The 18,476-nt window shown below is 45.2% G+C and overlaps 1 protein-coding gene across 7 annotated transcripts in view; it reads left to right on the forward strand.

Annotated features, from left to right (window-relative positions):
• The first annotated feature begins 9,372 nt into the window (after positions 1-9,372).
• The window catches only part of GREB1 (growth regulating estrogen receptor binding 1), a 126,225-nt gene continuing 117,121 nt past the window's right edge, over positions 9,373-18,476 (forward strand). The window contains exon 1 of one of the 7 annotated variants that reach the window (XR_012499213.1): positions 9,373-11,596. Coding sequence is in view for 6 of the 7 variants with exons in the window: in XM_074341670.1 (XP_074197771.1) it covers positions 10,913-11,596 (684 nt within the window). In the remaining variant the exon portion in view is untranslated. The remainder of the gene's footprint in view (positions 11,597-18,476) is intronic. The other 6 variants (XM_074341670.1, XM_074341669.1, XM_074341662.1 and 3 more) reach the window with 6 other exon arrangements.

Raw genomic sequence — 18,476 nt, forward strand, 5'->3', positions numbered from 1 at the left:
TGGCAAATAGTAAGTGCCCCATAAATGTTTGCTAAATATTTAGAATGACGTGAAATAAAGGATAACCTAGGGGAAGTCTCCAGAAGGTTGGATTTTGTTGCACAAGAGAATTTCCCAGAGTGTTTATATGACACCTTTCCCAACCAGAGTCCCCGAGAAGGCAAGCTCTGGAGAACAGAAATGACTATTTTTAATTCCAAAAACCCCACATAAATCTAGCATTTGCTGTATGTTTAGCATTCTGCTAAATGTTTTGTACAAATTTTCTTATGTAAATCTTACATTAAAATTGAAAGATGAGTCCTTTTCTGCCCAATTTACAGATAAGCAAAATGAAGAGGAGTAAGATTTACAAAAATTACCAAAGGTCCTGGCTAGGCAGAGACAGGATCTGACTTCATAGTTGATTAATTTGGTATGCAGATCCCTGGGTAGATTCTTGAAGGGTGACTAGATTTCCTACAGTCAGAGGTGGGGTCTGTGACTGCAGGTGGGGTGGTTTGGGATGGGGGGGCACTGAAGGCTGAAGGCAGAGCTGAGCACAGCTGTCCAGAGTCAGGGCCGTGACCCCTCCAGACACTTACCTGTGACTTGGCTTTACCCTGAGACTTGATCATTGGCACATTTTTGAGCCTGTGCCTGGCAGAAGAGGAGGTGCTGAGGAGTGAACTAAGTCAGAGGGAGGCCTTACCTTATGGTCCAGCGGCCCCCACACAAACCAGAGCACATAAATACTAAGTCAGAATATGTAAGACACCCTATGGGAGCACAGGGAAGGAGGAAAAAATACCGAATTTAATATAAACGACAGGTGCTTTTTCACACACCTCCCTATGAGATAGATATTTCTAGAATACAGATGAGGATACAGAGGATCAGAGAGGTTAAGTGACTTGCTCAAGACCACATCCTCAGGTGGCCGAAACGCAGGACTTTAGCCACCAAATCCTTTGCTTTGTCCACCATGTCCCACTGTGGTGCACAGACACAGTTCCCAGCACGGACATTCTAGTATTTCCCTTTCCAGTCCTGTTTTTGTGTTTTTTCCTTGGGACAAAATGGTACTAGGGAAAAACAGGATAGGCCCAGTGCCCGTGTGTGCCTGACTAATGCTGCCTTACCTGCCAAGGGATAGTCTACCTTCCTTTTATGGTAAAATTTCCTCCCCCGAAGTCTGTGAGGAGATGGCCACGTCCCATGGGGATTTCTGTGATGGCAGAAATGTTTTGTGCTGCCCAATATGGTAGCCATTAGCCACATGTGCCTGTTGAGCGCATGAAGTGTGGCTTTTGTGTCTCAGGAACTGAAATTTAATTTAACTTAATTTAATTTAAATTTTAGTAGCCAGGTAACTAGTGGCTACCATATTGGATGGCACAGGTAGAGACACTAAAGTGTGGCTATCCTCTAGTCTGGCAAGATTCTAAGTGTGGTGTGTGGACCTCAGCATTGCCACCACCTGGGAGCTTGTTAGGAATGCAAATTTTCTGGCCCTACCTCAGACCCTGCAGAATCAGAAACTCTGAGAATTTGGGTGTATTCTGCAAGGACTAGTCTAGCCTAACCCCTTCTTTTCCAGACGAGGAAACAGACCCCCACCCCATCTCCAAGTGCTGATACCCTAGGTAAATCGAAGCCAAGTTAGCTTTTCTAATGCAGTGTTTCAGGACTGAGGATGCGGAACAAATCCAATGGTCACCACTATAACCTAGCATTCGCTAGATGTTACAACTTTCTCCATATACCTTCTACTCCAATTTAGACATTCTTAGACCTTCAGCAACAGGATGAGTCCAGTGGGAGGCAAGGAGGATGCTTAGGAGGCTGTCAGTCACCTAAAGGACAGCTGATGATGGCTCGACCTGGGCGGTAGTGGTGGTGAAAGTGGAGAGAAAAGACAGAGTCAGGACAGATGCAGAAGGGACAGAGCTTGAGGGCTGGTCAAGTTTAAGGGAAGGCTTGGACCCCAGATGGCTTGAAGTCCAGGCCAGTACTTGAAGTTCAGGCATAGGTGAGATTTGTTCAAGGGGCAGGAGTAAGGGTAAGGTGGCGCAGGGCCAGGGGTTAGAGCCAGAGGGCAGCCACAGTGAGAGGGCTGGCAGAGACTGTCACAGTTGTTTGCAGTAAGTGGTTTTGCTTTTGTTTTAAACTAATCAGCAACAAAGGTAATTGGGAGGGAGTAGCAAGGGAAATAGAAGGTAGATTTGGACTATGAGTGCCTTAGAGCTTCAAAGAAAAGATGTTTTCTCTCTTTCTTCCCTCCCTCCTTTCCTTTCCTTCCTTCCTCCCTCCCTTCCTTCCTTCCTTCCCTCCTTCCTTCTTTCCTTCCTTCCTTCCATCCTTTTTTCTCTTTCTTTTATTCTTTCTTTCCTACTTTGCTCACTTCCTCTCCATCACCCCCCCCCTTTTTTTTTAAGATGGAGGAGGCTTAAATTTTTTAATGTTGATGAGAAGGCGCTAGTGGAAAGGGAAAGGTTGACGCTATGATGGAGAAAGGGGAGGACTCTGAGGATGCTGACGGGGATGCGATGCAGAGAGCCAGTGGAGGGGAAACTGGGAGCAAGACGAGGACTCCGCCTCCACAGTGACGGAGGCAAGTGTAAGGACAGGGGCAGGTAAGCTTATAAGGTATTTTTAGCAGGAAGCTGAGGGGGTTCATGCTCTGTGAAGCCAAGGTCATCTGCTGAGAGTAAGCGGAGATGGCAGAACTGGAGATTTGGGAGACATGCCAGGCACTCAGAGAATAGTCATGGAAGGATGGCTGGATGATGAACAGTAGAATAGAATAACTTGGGGAACAGAATAAGATTTTGGATTCCGCTGGAGATGACCTCTGCAATCCATGACTATTTCACAGCAGCTCTAATGACATATCCTCAAATGAAAACTGGAAATAGAACAGGCATGTGTAAAAGATGGCTGTGGAGAAACGGTGGCAGCAAGACCATTCCCCATTAGTTTTTTGTATGTGGTAGCCTGGGTCATAGGACCTCAGGCACAGAAAGAGGTCTTGGGGATGCTTTAGTAAAACCTTATCTCAGGGGGAGGAAACAGAAAACAGAGAGGTTAATGACTTGCCTGAGATCAAAAAGATTGTTTCCACGATTAAAAAATGGGCAGAAGAACTGAATAGACATTTTTCCAAAGAAGAAATGCAGATGGCCCACAGGCACATGAAAAGACACTCAACATCTCTAGTCGTCAGGGAAATGCAAATCAAAACCACAGTGAGATATCACCTCACACCTGTCAGAATGGCCATCATCAAAAAGAAGACAAATAACAAACGTCAGCGACGATGTGGGGAAAAGGGAACCGTAGTACACCGTTGGTGGGAATGTAAATTGGTACAGCAGCTGTGTACTGTACCACAGTACACAGTAACTGTGTACTTAAAAAGCTAAAAATAGAACTACCATATCACCCAATAATTCCACTCCTGAGTATATATCTGAAAAAAATAAAAACACTAATTTGAAAAGATACAAGGATCCCAATGTTTATAGCAGCATTATTTACAATTGCCAAGGTGTGGAAGCAAGTTGTGTCCATCAACAGATGAATGGATAAAGATGTGGGGTATATATGTATATATATATTTATATACAGTATAATACTACTCAGCCATAAAAGAGAGCAAATTTTTGCCATTTGCAGCAACACAGATGGACTTGGAGGGCACTATGCTAAGTGAAATAAGTGAGATGGAGAAAGACAAATACTGTACATTATCACTCATATGTGGAATCTAAAAACTACAACAGACTAATGGATAAAACAAAAAAGAAGCAGACTCACAGATACAGAGAACAAATTAGTGATACTGGTGGAAAGAGGGGGAGAGGGAGGGGCAAGATGGGGTAGAGGGGAAAAAAGAGTTACTATGGGATTATATGAAATTATTTGTGTGAAACTGTTGAAAATTGTGAAGTGCTATAGAATTTAAAGAATTTCATTCAGTAATAATAATAATAATTTTTTAAAAGATGGTTTTCTAGCAGAGCTGCCACTCAAACCCTGGTCTCTTCCTTTCCAGATCAGTAGCCTTTTTAGGAAGGTGATGAGGCGCTGGGACACACTTGGCAGAGAGGAGTGTGGAAGAGATGCAAGGATGCTGAAAGAAGAGAGGTGCCCTGGAAAGAGGGGCAGACAAATCTGGGCTGGAGCGAGTCCTGCATCTACCCTTATTAGCCTCACTGGCAAGTATCTTAACTTTTAGGATCCTCAGTTTCTATATTTGTAAACTGAGGATAAACATCCCTGCAATTCTGCTGCATTGGAGATAATGGGCATCAAGTCCCGGGGTCACAATCGATCCTCGATGATAAAGCGAACTTCACAATTTTCCCAATAATCGAGTCTCAAACTCCCCACTCCAGGGACTAAAAATGGTTCTAAAATGACATCAAATGGAACAAAGAGCCGGGGGGCTAACTCTTTGTTCTGAGGTTTTGTTCAGAACTTGACAAGCTTTACGGAGAGCTCCCAAGAAGTTGCCAGCCCCCTAGAGTTTCATTGGTCCAGGACACATGGATTCAGACTCTCCACTTAGCAACAGTATTTGCCTCCCACTTCAGAAAGGAAACAAAAAAGTCAGCGTGCAGTTAAATACACCCACAAGAACAAATCCCAAAGGAAGCCTGTCAAAAAAGAGCTGTGGGAATGATGAGCTATTGCTGTATGCCTCGGTGAACTCCAATGAGGAAGCAACAAAGGGGAGGGAGGGTGGGCACGAAGACTTGTCAGTTCTAGCCTCCAAAAGGGTTTTGGTGATCCCTCCTCCTGATCCCACTGCCCCACGACTGCCCTCATTGTCATTGTTCCTGGACTATTTGAACTGCTTCCTAATTCATTCCTGCCTTCCAACTACAAGCGACGCTATACTATCACTGTCAAATTAAACAACTGCCTTTTGGGGGGTAGCTGTTGACCTCACTTTGCAGGAAAAAATCTTTCTAAAGAGTGGATCTGATCTCATCGTGCCTCTACTTAAAATCTATTAGTGCACTTTGTATTATGTGCGAGGTTAGTATTTTTCCCTGTGCACCGGTCACTTGCCTGTCTGGCTGTCTTCCCCAACATACTTCTGGAGGGAGGGGAGGGGCAGGGTCCCAGGCACACAGGAGCCCCCACCACCTGATCAGGGCCATTCGCTGCATCACTTTCTCTGGTCCCGTCACATGAATCTTCCTCAAAAGCTTCCCCTCACTGCTGGCTCTGCTCACATATTTTCTTTGCTAGAACATTACCCCTTTGATGCGTCCCCTAGTAAGCCCCTCCTTATTTTTTTTTACATATATAAACATTTTTTTTATTGAGTTACAGTCATTTTACAATGTTGTGTCAAATTCCAGTGTAGAGCACAATTTTTCAGTTATACATGAACATACATACATTCATTGTCACATTCTCTTTCTCTGTGAGCCACAAGATTCTGTATATATTTCCCGGTGCTACACAGTACAATCTTGTTTATCTCCTCTACATTTTGAAATTCCAGTCCCTCCCTCATCCTTATTTTATACATTCCTCCTCCAGAAAGCCTTCTTGAACACCCCAGCCTCCTCCCCATATGTGGTCCAATGAGTCCCACAACCTGGACCGATGCCCCAGTAACCTTCACAATCATTAGTTACATTATAAATAATTAGCATTTGAAAAAATAAAACCTTTACTATGCATTTTTTCAATCTTATGTAGTTTTGTTCTGTAAATACCATTAGATATGAGGAAGGGGGTCCTTGAAACTTGCTACACAATTGGCAGATGTTTTATGATCGGAACACAGCAACTTCTCAAACTTTCATATAACGTAATCTTGTCTGGTTATGAAGGGCCAATGTTAAACGGCTAGTTTGTGTCCCAGTTGCAACCAGATTTTTAAAGACAGTCTCACTAAAGTTGAATTTTACATTTTATTCCACTTGAATTCTATATATGCACAATTTAGTTTGTTTGCTAATGTGCTATTGATTGTTAAATGTGTCCTACTTAAATGTTCGCTTCCCACGCACTACCCCTATGAAACACATCAGTTGCACCAAATTTGCTTTGCCTTTCTGACTCTGCCTTGTTTACCTGTACCAGCCAATATGATAACAGCAGTGGGGCCTACCATTTGCTGGAGTGTAGTGCCTTGACTCTCCACCAGGTGGAGCAGTTTCACCTTAGGGAGTGCATTGAGTAGGGCCTCTGAATTTGGGGTGGTCATTATCCCTGGTGAAATGGAGGTGGGGTGAAGTAGAGTGCAAGGCAGTTGGGTTTGAATTTAAGGTTTCAAAAGAGGAAGATGTATTACTGATCCAGGTGAAGTTTAGTACCCCTGTGCTGGACCACTTGTAGAAACAAGTCAAGTCCTACTAGGGATTTGAATTGTGTTTTACATCCCTGTCTCCTTCCAAATTCATACGTTGAAGTCCTAACCCCTGGTACCTCTGAATGTGACCTTATTTGGAGAGAGGGTCTTTGCAGAGGCAGTCAAACTAAAATTAGGTCATTAAGGTGGGCCCTATTCCAACATGCCTGGTGTCTTTATAAGGAAGGAAGCGTTGGATACAGACACACACAGAGGGAAAACCACGTGAAGAGACAGGAAGAAGACAGCCTACAAGTCAAAAAGAAAGGTCTGGAACAGATCGCTCCCTCACAGCCCTCAGAAGGAACCAATCCCACGGGACCTTTGATTCTGGGCTTCCAGCCTCCAGAACTGACACAATACATTTCTGTTGTTTCAGGTCCCCAGTCTGTGGGACTTTGTCATGGGAGCCCAAGCAAACCAATAGCCCCACCCATTCCCATTTGGGAGAATTTAAGTAAGCTGGATTTAGGCATTTATGATGCTAGAGAAACGTTTTCTCCTTGGAAAGTGATCATTAACAACATAAACGGGGTTATAGTCTAGAGATATTTATTATAAGCTACTAAACTTTAGGGATCCTTAAGCCAGTTAGAAGCCCCCTTTAAACAAGCTGTATGCGGACAGCATATGAGTCTATGCTGCCTGCCATCCCCGAAGGGGAGCTTCCAAAGGCTGCCTCAACTCCGCTCTGCGGCATTTGACTGGGCGCCTGTGACAGCGTAAGAGGGAGCCACCCGAGCTCCAGCGGGAGAGGAGGGGGAGGGAGTATCTATCCGCATGTGTGATGAGAGAAACAAATACACGTAAGTCTGAAAACATGTGAGAGAAGGAATTTGTGTCTGGGCGGAGTCATGTGAAAAGCTGTGCATGTTAGAAAGAAAAACGTAGGAGAAGAGTTGGATTTTCGAGAAACAGAAACATGAGTGTATGGAGAATGTATATACCAAGGGGAGAAATGTTTCTGTAACAAGGTGATGAGGTGTGTATGTGTGAGAGAAATATCTGGTGTCGGGGGAAGAAACGCACATGTGAGACGTACATGTATGAAGAGCCTTGTGTATGTCTGAAGTGTGTGTGCCGTGTGCATTTAAGGAAGCCATGGTGTGTGTAAGGAATACGTGTGTAGCAGGTGCATGCAAGGGGGGATGTGTGTGTGGAGATGTATCTGCGTGAAGGAGAGAAGAACGCATGTGTGTAAGCTGTGTGTGTGAGAAGGCTGTGTGTGTGAGGGGAAGGCTGTGTGTGTGAGAAGGCTGTGTGTGTGAGGGGAAGGCTATATGTGTGACGGGAAGGCTGTGTGTGTGACGGGAAGGCTGTGTGTGTGAGGGGAAGGCTGTGTGTGTGAGGGGAAGGCTGTGTGTGTGAGGGGAAGGCTGTGTGTGTGAGGGGAAGGCTGTGTGTCTGACGGGAAGGCTGTGTGTGAGACGAGAAGGCTGTGTGTGTGAGGGGAAGGCTGTGTGTCTGACGGGAAGGCTGTGTGTGAGACGAGAAGGCTGTGTGTGTGAGGGGAAGGCTGTGTGTGTGAGGAGAAGGCTGTGTGTGTGAGGAGAAGGCTATATGTGTGTGAGGAGAAGGCTGTGTGTGTGAGGGGAAGGCTGTGTGTGTGAGGAGAAGGCTGTGTGTGTGAGGGGAAGGCTGTGTGTGTGAGGGGAAGGCTGTGTGTGTGAGGGGAAGGCTGTGTGTGTGAGGGGAAGGCTGTGTGTGTGAGGGGAAGGCTGTGTGTGTGAGGGGAAGGCTGTGTGTCTGACGGGAAGGCTGTGTGTGAGACGAGAAGGCTGTGTGTGTGAGGGGAAGGCTGTGTGTCTGACGGGAAGGCTGTGTGTGAGACGAGAAGGCTGTGTGTGTGAGGGGAAGGCTGTGTGTGTGATTCTTTAGGACGATGCTGGTCAAAGAAACGAATGTGCCCAGAAGCCATGTCTAATTGCCTTCCTGACCCCATGGCCTCTGTGAACCCGGCTTACTGAAGGAGCTCAGAGATTGACAGCTCCTTTGTAAGTATTCGGTTGGCCACCACAATTTTTTCAGTTTGGTCCCATTTTTGTCAACAACATTTTAAACTAGGTTGATTCCCCTTGTTTTTTAAGAAAATATCTTGAAATTACTTTTTCAAGTTTTGGTTCAAGTTCAAGAGAGATATATAAAAGAAGTGGGTCAGGTTCAGTTTCAGGAAAGAAATGCTAATCATTTGTATTTGTGTGCTGGTATTTAAATCAATGAATGAGGAGCAAAGAGGTGATTCCTGAAGCAGGAAAATAAGACACAACTTTTTCATTGAATTTCTTTTTTTGTCTAATTAATTCCTAATTGACAGGAGCCTATGCACTTCTAATATAGATTTTAAAAATAGGATTTGGTTTCCCCAAAGTCATCGTATCAATTACCTAAGGCATGGGACATTTTCCTAAGAATTTTTCCCAAGCAGTAACCTCATGTTCACTTTGATTCCGCTGGTGAGCTAAATTATATTTTTGTCTTTATTAAAAGTGAATTCCTTTTAATGTTTGGTTTCAAGGAAAGGAATTAATTTTTGGAATGACTTTGATATAATGGGGAATAAGTAGGCAAACTAACTATTGCTCATGGGCCAAATTTGCTCAGCTTTCTAGTTTTTCGGGGGGAGGGGTCTTTTTTATGGCCCATGAGGTAAAGTGCTTTTTACATTTTAAAAGCTTTTTTAAATATGTATATATTTTATTATTGAAGTAGAGTTGGTTTACACTGTTGTGTTAATTTCTGGTGTACAGCATAGTGACTCAGTTTTACATATATATATATATTCCTTTTCATATTCTTTTTCATTATAGGCTATTACAAGTTATTGAATATGGGTCCCTGTGCTGTACAGTAGGACCTTGTTGTTTATCTATTTTATTACAGTAGTTAGAATCTGCAAGTTAAAAAGGCTATATAGTACTTATGTAACAGAGTAGTGTGGATTTTGCCTCTTGGCTGGCAAAGCCTAAAATATTTACTTTTAACCCTTCAGGAAAAAGTTTGTTGACCTTGTTCCGCAGAATTTTTTTTGCATGATAAAATGTAACCTGCCAAAATGTAAGGGGAAAAAGAATTAAGTACAGTTGATTATCAGTTTAGTAATTGCAGTAACTAATCTAAGCCTTAGAGCCAACATATTGGTTAATGTTAATTCAACATGGTTCTTCTGTACATATTTTTATTGGAGTGGTGGCAAAATTGTATATTCCCTAGAAACACAAGCACAGTCAAGAGTGTTCACTGCAGTCTTATCTATAATCATGAAAAGCTGATCAACTCAGATGTCCATCAACAGAAGAATGTCTATACAACTATGCCATGTCCATACAATGGAACAGTGTTTCGCAGTTAAAACAAACCACCTAGGGCTATACGTACCATTAGATGGCTCTTACAGACATGATATTGAGCAAAACAACATAAAACAAACCTACTGGGTTATGGAACAAAACAGAATATTATAAACTGGTAAACACGCTATATGTGAACACATGCATATGTAGTAACAGCATGGGAACACTGATGGGATGTTTTAGAAGAGTACTGGGCATTGTGGGGGAGGAAAGAATTGGGATCAGGGAGGGCTGCCCAGGGCCTTTAACTGTATGGTGACGTTTATTTCTTACATGAATATTTGAAGTCAGTATGGCATGAGGTTAGGATTGGCTGGTTCTTGGGCACACTGGGAAGGGCTCTTGAAGATACTCTCTCTAGTTTAGTGAGCGTTTGAAATATCCCATAATAAGAAAAGGAAAAGGATGGTTCTGCCAGAGTACGGGAAATCTGCCCAGATTGATCCAGGCAACATTTTTACAGAGGATCCCTTGTGTGCTGGCACTTGCTGAGGGCCAGACCCTCATTCCCCATTTCCTCATTTAACCGCCCAGCTCAGTGAACTGTGACTGTCTCCCCCGTCCTCAAGGACACTGTCAGACAGGCCCAAGGCCACAACGCGAGTCGAGGGGTGGGCGGCGGTGAGGGCCCAGGGCTGCTCGCCTGACTAGTTCTGCACTTTTCAGGCAGGCTCCTGAAACCACAGGGGCTCGTCTTTTGCTTAAAAATAAAAAAGAAAGAAACAAAGATTTCGAGTTCTACCCCTGCCCTGTGCTCACTTCCCCGGGTTACCTCTGCACCAGCCGCCGGCGAGGTCAGCAAAGATTTATTTTAAGTTCGTTGGTTCATTCCTTCCTTCCGTTTCTTCCCGCGCTCACTCTTCTAACCGATACTGGGGCCAGGGGAAGTTGACTGGGTTCCACCCGCAGGTGCCCACCGTTCCAGAGTCTTCTTTCTCCTCGGCTGGCCTCAGCCAGGCTCCCTGGGTCGCCCTAACCCCCGCTGCTTGAGCCGGTCCGCTGGGGGCGGGAAAAGGGCGCGGGAAGCCGGGTCCTGAGGGCGCCCGGGACTGCGCCTGGGGCGCGCCACCGACGTGACCCCACGCAGGGATCAGCCCCGGCGACCGGCGGTGGGTGGACCTGGGCCCTTGGAGCGGAGCCTTTGGGAGGCCTGGGCTCGGCTCTTGTTGCCTTGTTGCCTTTGTGCGCCTGGGTCCAAGCGATAGAAATGACCTCTGTTCTCCGAGGGTGTGACCCGAGGGCTCCCAGTGTGGCCCCGCGGGAAGGTGGGCAGTGTGTGTGCCCGGAGGCCGGTCGGGGACAGCTGGGGGAGGAACCCCTCGGGGAGATCAGAGAAGAAAGCGACACCTCCCGAGAGCAGGCGGCGCCGCCAGCCCGGTGCCGGGCCCCTCAGGTGGGGAGGTCGGGCTCGGCGCGGAGGGCGCAGGCGGAGGGCGCAGGAGGAGGGCGAGGGGACGGGGCGCGGGGCGCGGGCGCCGGGGCGAGGGCAGCTGGGGTAAAATTGGGGCACGACCCCAGACGGGCGGGCGGGCGCGGGGGCTCGGCTCCGGCCCTCGTACCTCCTCCCCACGCCCGACGCCGACAGGTCCGGCCTCGGCGCCGCCCTCCCCGCGACCCTTACCCAGCCGGCTCCCGGGGCAGCCGAGCCCACCGCCGGCCCTCCTCCGCGGTCGGCCCGAAGACCCGGAGCAGCGGACTCCCGGGGGCGGCCGGGGTCAGGGGTCAGTGCCCGGCGCGGGCCGCGCTCCGCAGATCCGGGCTTTGGCGCGCGCCCCTCGGCCGGCCGAGCCCGCGAGCTGAGGGAGTGACCGCGCGGGAGGCTGGGCTGGCCGTCCGACGGCGGCGGGCACAGCGGAGCCGGGCCGCGGCGGTGCGAGGACAAAGGGCCGCGGTAAGAGCGGCCGCCGACCGGCCGCGGGGCGGGGGCGGGCACGGGGCGCGCGGGGCCGGGAGCCGCGCCGTGGGGCTGTGGAACCGCGGGAAGAGCCGCCGGGGGAGCGCGCGGGCCGACGTGGGCACTTTCTTGGTCGCGACCCGCCGGGAAGCTGAGGACGGCGTGGGGTTCAGCCTCGAGGGCGCGTGGGGATCTGGGTGCTGCTGCCTCGTGTGTGTGTGTGCGTGTGCGTGTGCGTGTGCGTGTGCGTAAGACAGAGGAAGAGAAGGATCGTCAGAATGAGTTGGACAGACTTGGAGCGCACGCTGAGCGCCTGGCACATGGTGAGCGCTCCGTAGGTGCGAGCTAATACAAGTGACAACGATGGCCATAATTACTATTTTCAGGGTGTGCACGCGTGCGTGCCTGTCTGTGTCTAGGTGTTTAGAGAAGCAGGGGCCAAAGGTGGCAGCCCCAACTCCCCAGCACTTGAGACCCAGGAGAAAATGGGGCTTCTTTCCAGAACCGCCCTGGGATCGCCTTGGAGGGGCCCCGACCCTTGGAGAGGCTGGTTCAGGGGAGGTGGGGGCTTAGTAGCTGGACCTCATTTTTGGGTCTTGGGAACAAAGGCTGCTTCTCTGAAGTCCAAGAAGGGGTGTGTGTGTGTGTGTGTGTGTGTGTGGCCGCCGGGGCGCAGGCCAGGACGATCGCCATTCATGGAGAAGGATGTTTGGGCCATTTTGCTGTCAAGCATCTTTTGATCCCCGGTCATGAAGACAGGCAGAAAAGAGGAACTACTTAATCTGTAGGCTGAAGCTTTTCTTTAATAAGCTTTTATAATAGAAGTAAGTATGACTTCAGGACTTGAAAGGGTTTTTAAAATTTTTGTATCTCTTCTAAACAATACATGTGTAAATTTAACTTGATAAAAAAAATTGTACTTCTGGTGAGAGCATTTTAATTTCTGTGGTTAACACTGTATGTTAGACTAGGGGAAAAGTGGCTGTCTGGGAGGGTTCTGACCTTCATCTTATATAAATGTTGTGTTAATGTCGCGTGGTTTGCAGCACTTTGTAGAAGAACGTTATTGGAAGTTTTAAAGGCCAACTAGACACCTACCTCTGCCTTAGAATTCTTAACTTTCTGGGCACATTTGAAGAATTGTTCCAGAGCACTGATTTTGGGTTTGCTCAGAAAAGTTTGTTTCTAGAAAACAAAAACCAAATTTAACAATTTGGTTTAAATGAAGCACAGGTGAGGAGCTTTTTCTACAAATCTTTTCATACTAAAATCTGGTTCATTTAAAGTTTGCATTATAATCTGTGACATTTTCCATCCCCCACAGCTGTTCTGCTGTTCATTTTGTAACAAGTATTTTTTCCCCCATTTTTCAGGTAAGGTATAGTTGATGTACAATGTCATTTAAGTTACTGGTATACAACGTAGTGACTCACAATTTTGAAAGGTTATACTCCATTTATAGTTATTAAATATTGGCTATATTTTCTGGGTTGTACAAATATCCTTGTAGCTTATTTTGTTCATAATATTTGGTTCCTCTTACCCTTAGGTTACCCCTTCCCCTTCCTTCTCCCCACTGGTAACCACTAGCTTGTTCTCTATATCTGTGAGTCTGCTGCTTTTTGTTATATTCACTAGTTTGTTATATTTTTTAGATGCCACATATAAGTGATATATAGTATTTGTCTTTCTCTGTCTGAGTTGTTTCACTTAGCATAATACCCTCCAAGTCCATCTGTTACTGCAAATGGCAGAATTTTGGTCTTTTTTATGGCTGAGTAGTACTCCATTGTGTGTGTGTGTGTGTGTGTGTGTGTGTGTGTGTGTGTATCACATCTTCTTTATCTGTTCATCTGTTGATAGACACTTAGGTAGCTTCCATATCTTGGCAAATGTAAATAATATTGCTGTGAACATTGGGGTGCATGTATCTTTTGGAATTAGTGTCTTTTCAAACAAGTATTCTTTAATGGGTAAGAAGTAAGTTCAGGTTGAAATTGAAACTCCTGGCCTTTCTTGTTTTTGCAGATGGTTAAATAGCTTACTTGTGGTTGGAAATGTTAATTAGTGACAATAACCAGTTTCACCAATACCTGTAAACTTTTACTGGGTGTGTAGTTTAAAGCTACACTATAATATCTGTATTTTTGTCTTGTCATTTTTAACTGGAGACTTTATAATCTGGAGCCTGTCTAAAGGCTTCTGTCCTTAATACGAAGTTGATCACTCTTTCGTTTAGTAAGCAATTGACTAAACTCCTATGGCATTGTAGATGTTCATTCTATTACTACCATTTTATTTGACACGAGGAACCCCCATTTTAAGCAAATCGTGTCCAGTTTGTGGATTCGACATTTGAATTGTTTAGAGATTCCAGAGTGTTCAGAGGCAATCTCAAAGTAGAGCTAGGAAAAGATTTTAAAAAATTCAGAATGAAGAGTAGATAGACTCTAACTTAAAGAGAAGGGCAGGCCCCCTGCCCAAGAATAGTCATCCAAGTTGAGCGGGACCAGGGCATTGGAACAAAGGCTGTCGTATGGACCCTCCATGCATTAAGGGGGTATAGGGAGCTTGCTTTTAATAATCCACGTTTCCCTGTCCAGCATGCTCCAGTGGGTCTGTTCTGCTTCCCCTAGGAAGCCTCGAGGGCTTTTGTGGGGTAACTGACCCGGCTGAGGGCAGCTCACGGAACTGTGGCCTGGCCATTCCAAAAGTCCATGGATCTCTAATCCCTTCCAAAGATTTCAGTCACTTAATCTTCGCAGCTCATACGCTGCTTAATGGGTGCTTTTGTGTTTTTGGTTCAGTTTCTGGATATACAGATAAATCATGGTACTTTAAAGCTAATTACGCTTAAAAAAACCAACAGGATGGGGAAGACTATTGTAGAAGTTTTATTATGGCATACAATTTAAAAACATGCAGAAGAGTTAAAAAAAAGAAAGAAAGAAAACTGGAAATCTACGATCCACATATAATTACTGTTAATATTTTGGTGTATTTTTTCCTGGCATTAAAACCAAATTCTATATGCTTCTAAACATTGGCCAAAATTATACATATACATATATATACACACACACACATATACACATACATACATACACACATATGTATATATACATGTAAATCTGTCATTTTGTATCTTTTTCATATAAAGGTTACATTATGAATATACCTATCATTTCACTGATATTGTCATTTTAAATGACAATTTTATATTCTATTATGTGGATACATTATAATTTAACTATTTCTCTGGCAGATTCTTGGGCTTTTCCTTTTATTTGTGCTTTTGATGTTCTTTCCATTTTGATAAAACACCACTGATTGATGGTAATACATATTTCTGAAACTTAGCTCTTAGAAAGTGGCAAGAGCAGGGAGGGTACAGCTCAAGTGGTAGAGTACATGCTTGGCATGCATGAGGTCCTGGGTTCAATCCCCGGTACCTCCTCTAAAAATAAAGAAAGAAAGAAACCTAATTACCTCCCCCGCAACAACAAAAGTGGCAAGAAAAAGTCTAACTTCAAGGATATAAAGTAGGAAAGGATGCAGTCCTGCCTCAGTCCTTTCAGTCTCTTAACTCACTCTTAATTATCTCTTATGCCATTTACTTGTCTCTGTAACACAATAATTTGCAGTTTATTTACCCCACCAAAGTACGGGCTTCTTGAGGATCACAATGTGTGTCTTAATTTTGTTTGAATCCCTTTAATGGCCAGCATGTCAAAGATGTTCAAAGTATTATTTTGGGGGGAGTATATTTCAGGGGCCACGTGGGAACCCAAGTCCTCTGGGAGATGTAAAATGACAAATCTTGATCCAACTGACTCCTCTTACCTTTTTACTGTGGAAAACTTCAAACATGTACGGAAGTAGAAAAATCATGTAACAGACTTCCATGTGATCTTGTCCAGTTTCAACAATTGTGAACACTGTTAATTTTGTTTCTTCTATCTTTTCCCTCCCCTCACTTCAATCCTCATGGATTACCCTGAAGTACATCCCAGACATTAAAGCATTTCATACCCCTGTGTTTTGGAAGATGAATTGACCTCCAAATTTACTGAAAAGGGCATGTTCCAGGAGGCTGAGCAGAAGGAGGTGGGTTTGCTGGGAGGCTGTGTGACAGACATGCCAGTGATCTGAGACGCGACTCTAACTGGTTTGCCTTTGACCCTTAGCAGGTTGGCTCTCTGGCTCACCTGTCTGTCACCTGAGGAGCTTGGCGAGGTAATCCACAAGCTTCCTTCCATCTTACTTTATTCAAGCTGAGGTCTGACTTTTAGTCTAATGTGGTAGTTCTCAAATGTAGTTGCTGGACCAGCAGCTCTGGCATCACCAGGGAGCTTGCTCAAGATGCAGATTCTCAGGCCCTGCACCTAGCCCTCCTCAGAAGCTCTGGGAAGGGGGGGATTGCCCAGCAGTCTGCAGTTTAGCAGGCCCTCTGGGTGATTCTGATGAACAGCCAAGCTTGAGAACCACGAATCTGTGAAGGTAGCCAAGAGGTCTATAAGCTTAAAAGAAGAAGAAGACGAAAGAAAGACACAAAAGCCTGCTGGAAATTGTGCATTCACCCATCAGCAAGCTCAGTAAGTCACTCCAAAGTCAGCTTCTTCCTTTCATGCAGAACGGTGTCAATGGTGAAGTGACTGTGAGATCTTTTGTTGATCAGGATCTCTGATTGACAGTTACAGTTCTTGACTCAAAAAGATTTGGGAAAGAAATTATTAGGTAAAATCTTCCTGAACGAGGTATATGTAGGCAATTTTCATAAAAAAAAAAAAAAAAAGGAAAGGTTGAGAACCACTTCATGAGACACACCTCATTTACAATTACGTATTTATTTGTTTGATGTGTTATCTCCCCTGAAGCACATGGGGAGTCCTGGGAAGGGTCAGGTCTCTTTTGCTCACTGTTTTGCCCCAGCACCAGCACAATGGCTCCCAGAGTACGTGCTCAGTAAATATTTGAAGGAAGAATGAACTTTTGTTCTTTAGGGAACTTACAGAACTCTGGAGAGAGCCAAGCCTAATACTGGCAGAAACAATTAGGGAATAATTAAGGGTTCTATTCTGAGGTCTTGACTTCAGTGTAGGACAGTTTGAGCTGGAAGGTTGGTTAGATTCATATTTGCCAAGTAAAAGTATCTGGTATGTGCTTAGCACTGTCTTGGACTCTGGGAGAAGTGTGGAGGGCAATACAAGAGAAAGGTGAAACAGGGAGCTCATATGAGAGTATTTCATTGACTCACAACTACTTTGCATTCCAGTGCTTTCAGGCACAAGAGTTGGCTGAATAAAATAATTATTACCATAGCCACCACAATCCTTGGGCATCTACCATGTAGGAAGTGTTTTATGGGAATCGCATAAATATGTTTTCTCCGATGTGAACTAATTGGTAAATCCTGAAATTTTGTATTTTAACAAAATGAATTAAAAACCTGTTGATATCTTCACTTGCAAAGATAAAAAACAGAGTTAGAAAATTGTTTCCAAAATTTAAAAATCTGCAGATATGTTGGGCTGTAAAGGTGACACATATTTTAGCAACAAAATGCCATCGTTTATTTAATACAGAAATATTTAGTGAGTGTGTACTGTGTGCCAGCTTCTAGTCTAAGTGCTGGAGATCCAGCAGTGAACAGAGCAGGCAATTCCTGCCCTCATGGAACTTACATTTTAGTGGTAAGATTGGCAGTGAACCTGTGTGCTGTAAGTGAAGGTTAAATTTTCTTCTCAAAATGTTGGTTTGAGAGCAAATTCAGTCAGTGCGCTTGATCAAGAAATCCATATTAAATGCTCACTCTGTACCGTTGCACGTTGCGTTGCATCAGGTGTGGTGGGGGGACACGCAGGGTGTGAGCTGCCTTCCAGGGGCAGTTTGTCAACTATGGGCATATAAAGTATTGCTGCTACCCTTACTAAAGGCTACAGTTTAGAAGAAGTAGTATTTGGGCTGGGGTGTTTGGGAACATAGAGGAAATGAATCTGATTGAGAACAGGTAAGAGGAGAAAGGAGCAGTTAGAATTTGTCCTAAGCTCAAGTACCTTACATGGGCCACCTCACTAATCCTTACTCAGTGAGGTGAGTATTGTACCTATTGTAGAGATGAGGAAATGGAGGTGCAGGAAAGCCAGTGGACTTGCCCAAGATTACGTGGGCAGCAAGTGGTGGGAAACCCATTTTTATCTGACTCCAAAGTGGGAGTGAGGGCTGGATAGAGCCAGGCTGAGAAGATGGACTTATGAGGGTCTGAGGGCACCCGCAACACTAAAACCATTTCCCCTGACGTACAGACTTATGAGAGGTTAGAGTTATAAGGTATCTTCTGGATCCTCTAGTTTGGTCCATGGACTAACTACGTTAGCATCACTTGTGAAATTGTTAGAAACGTAAACTGTTGCGTCTCTCCCAGACCTTATCAATTAGAATCTTTGATGAATCTGTTACCGAATGCAAGTTCATGTGTCTGATGCACCGTGAAGCCAAACAAACTAAAAGGTTGGCGTTTGGAGCAGAGAAAGGTTTATTGCAGGGTGGAGCAAGGAGGACAGGGTGGCTCACGCCCAAGAAAACCCCAAACTCCCTGAAGGGTTTCAGCGAAGCATAAAGGCCAGGTAAGGGAGGAGGGCCCCGGGGTATGTGTTCAGCTCCTGCACAATTCTCTAGTTGATGCTGAGGTAACAAGGCAGTGAACACTATCAACCCCTAGGCACCAGAAGGTCTGGGGGCCATGTGCTCTCAATCATCAAGTAGTTAATTTCTTCCCTTTGGTAACGGTTTTTAGCATCTGAAAAACTCAGGAAATATGCATGAGATACTATTATCTGGGTAGTTCAGAGAGGAGCTACCTCAGAAGCTATGGGGG

This window comes from Camelus bactrianus, chromosome 15, assembly GCF_048773025.1.
Source record: "Camelus bactrianus isolate YW-2024 breed Bactrian camel chromosome 15, ASM4877302v1, whole genome shotgun sequence".
NCBI classification, from domain to species: Eukaryota; Metazoa; Chordata; class Mammalia; order Artiodactyla; family Camelidae; genus Camelus; species Camelus bactrianus.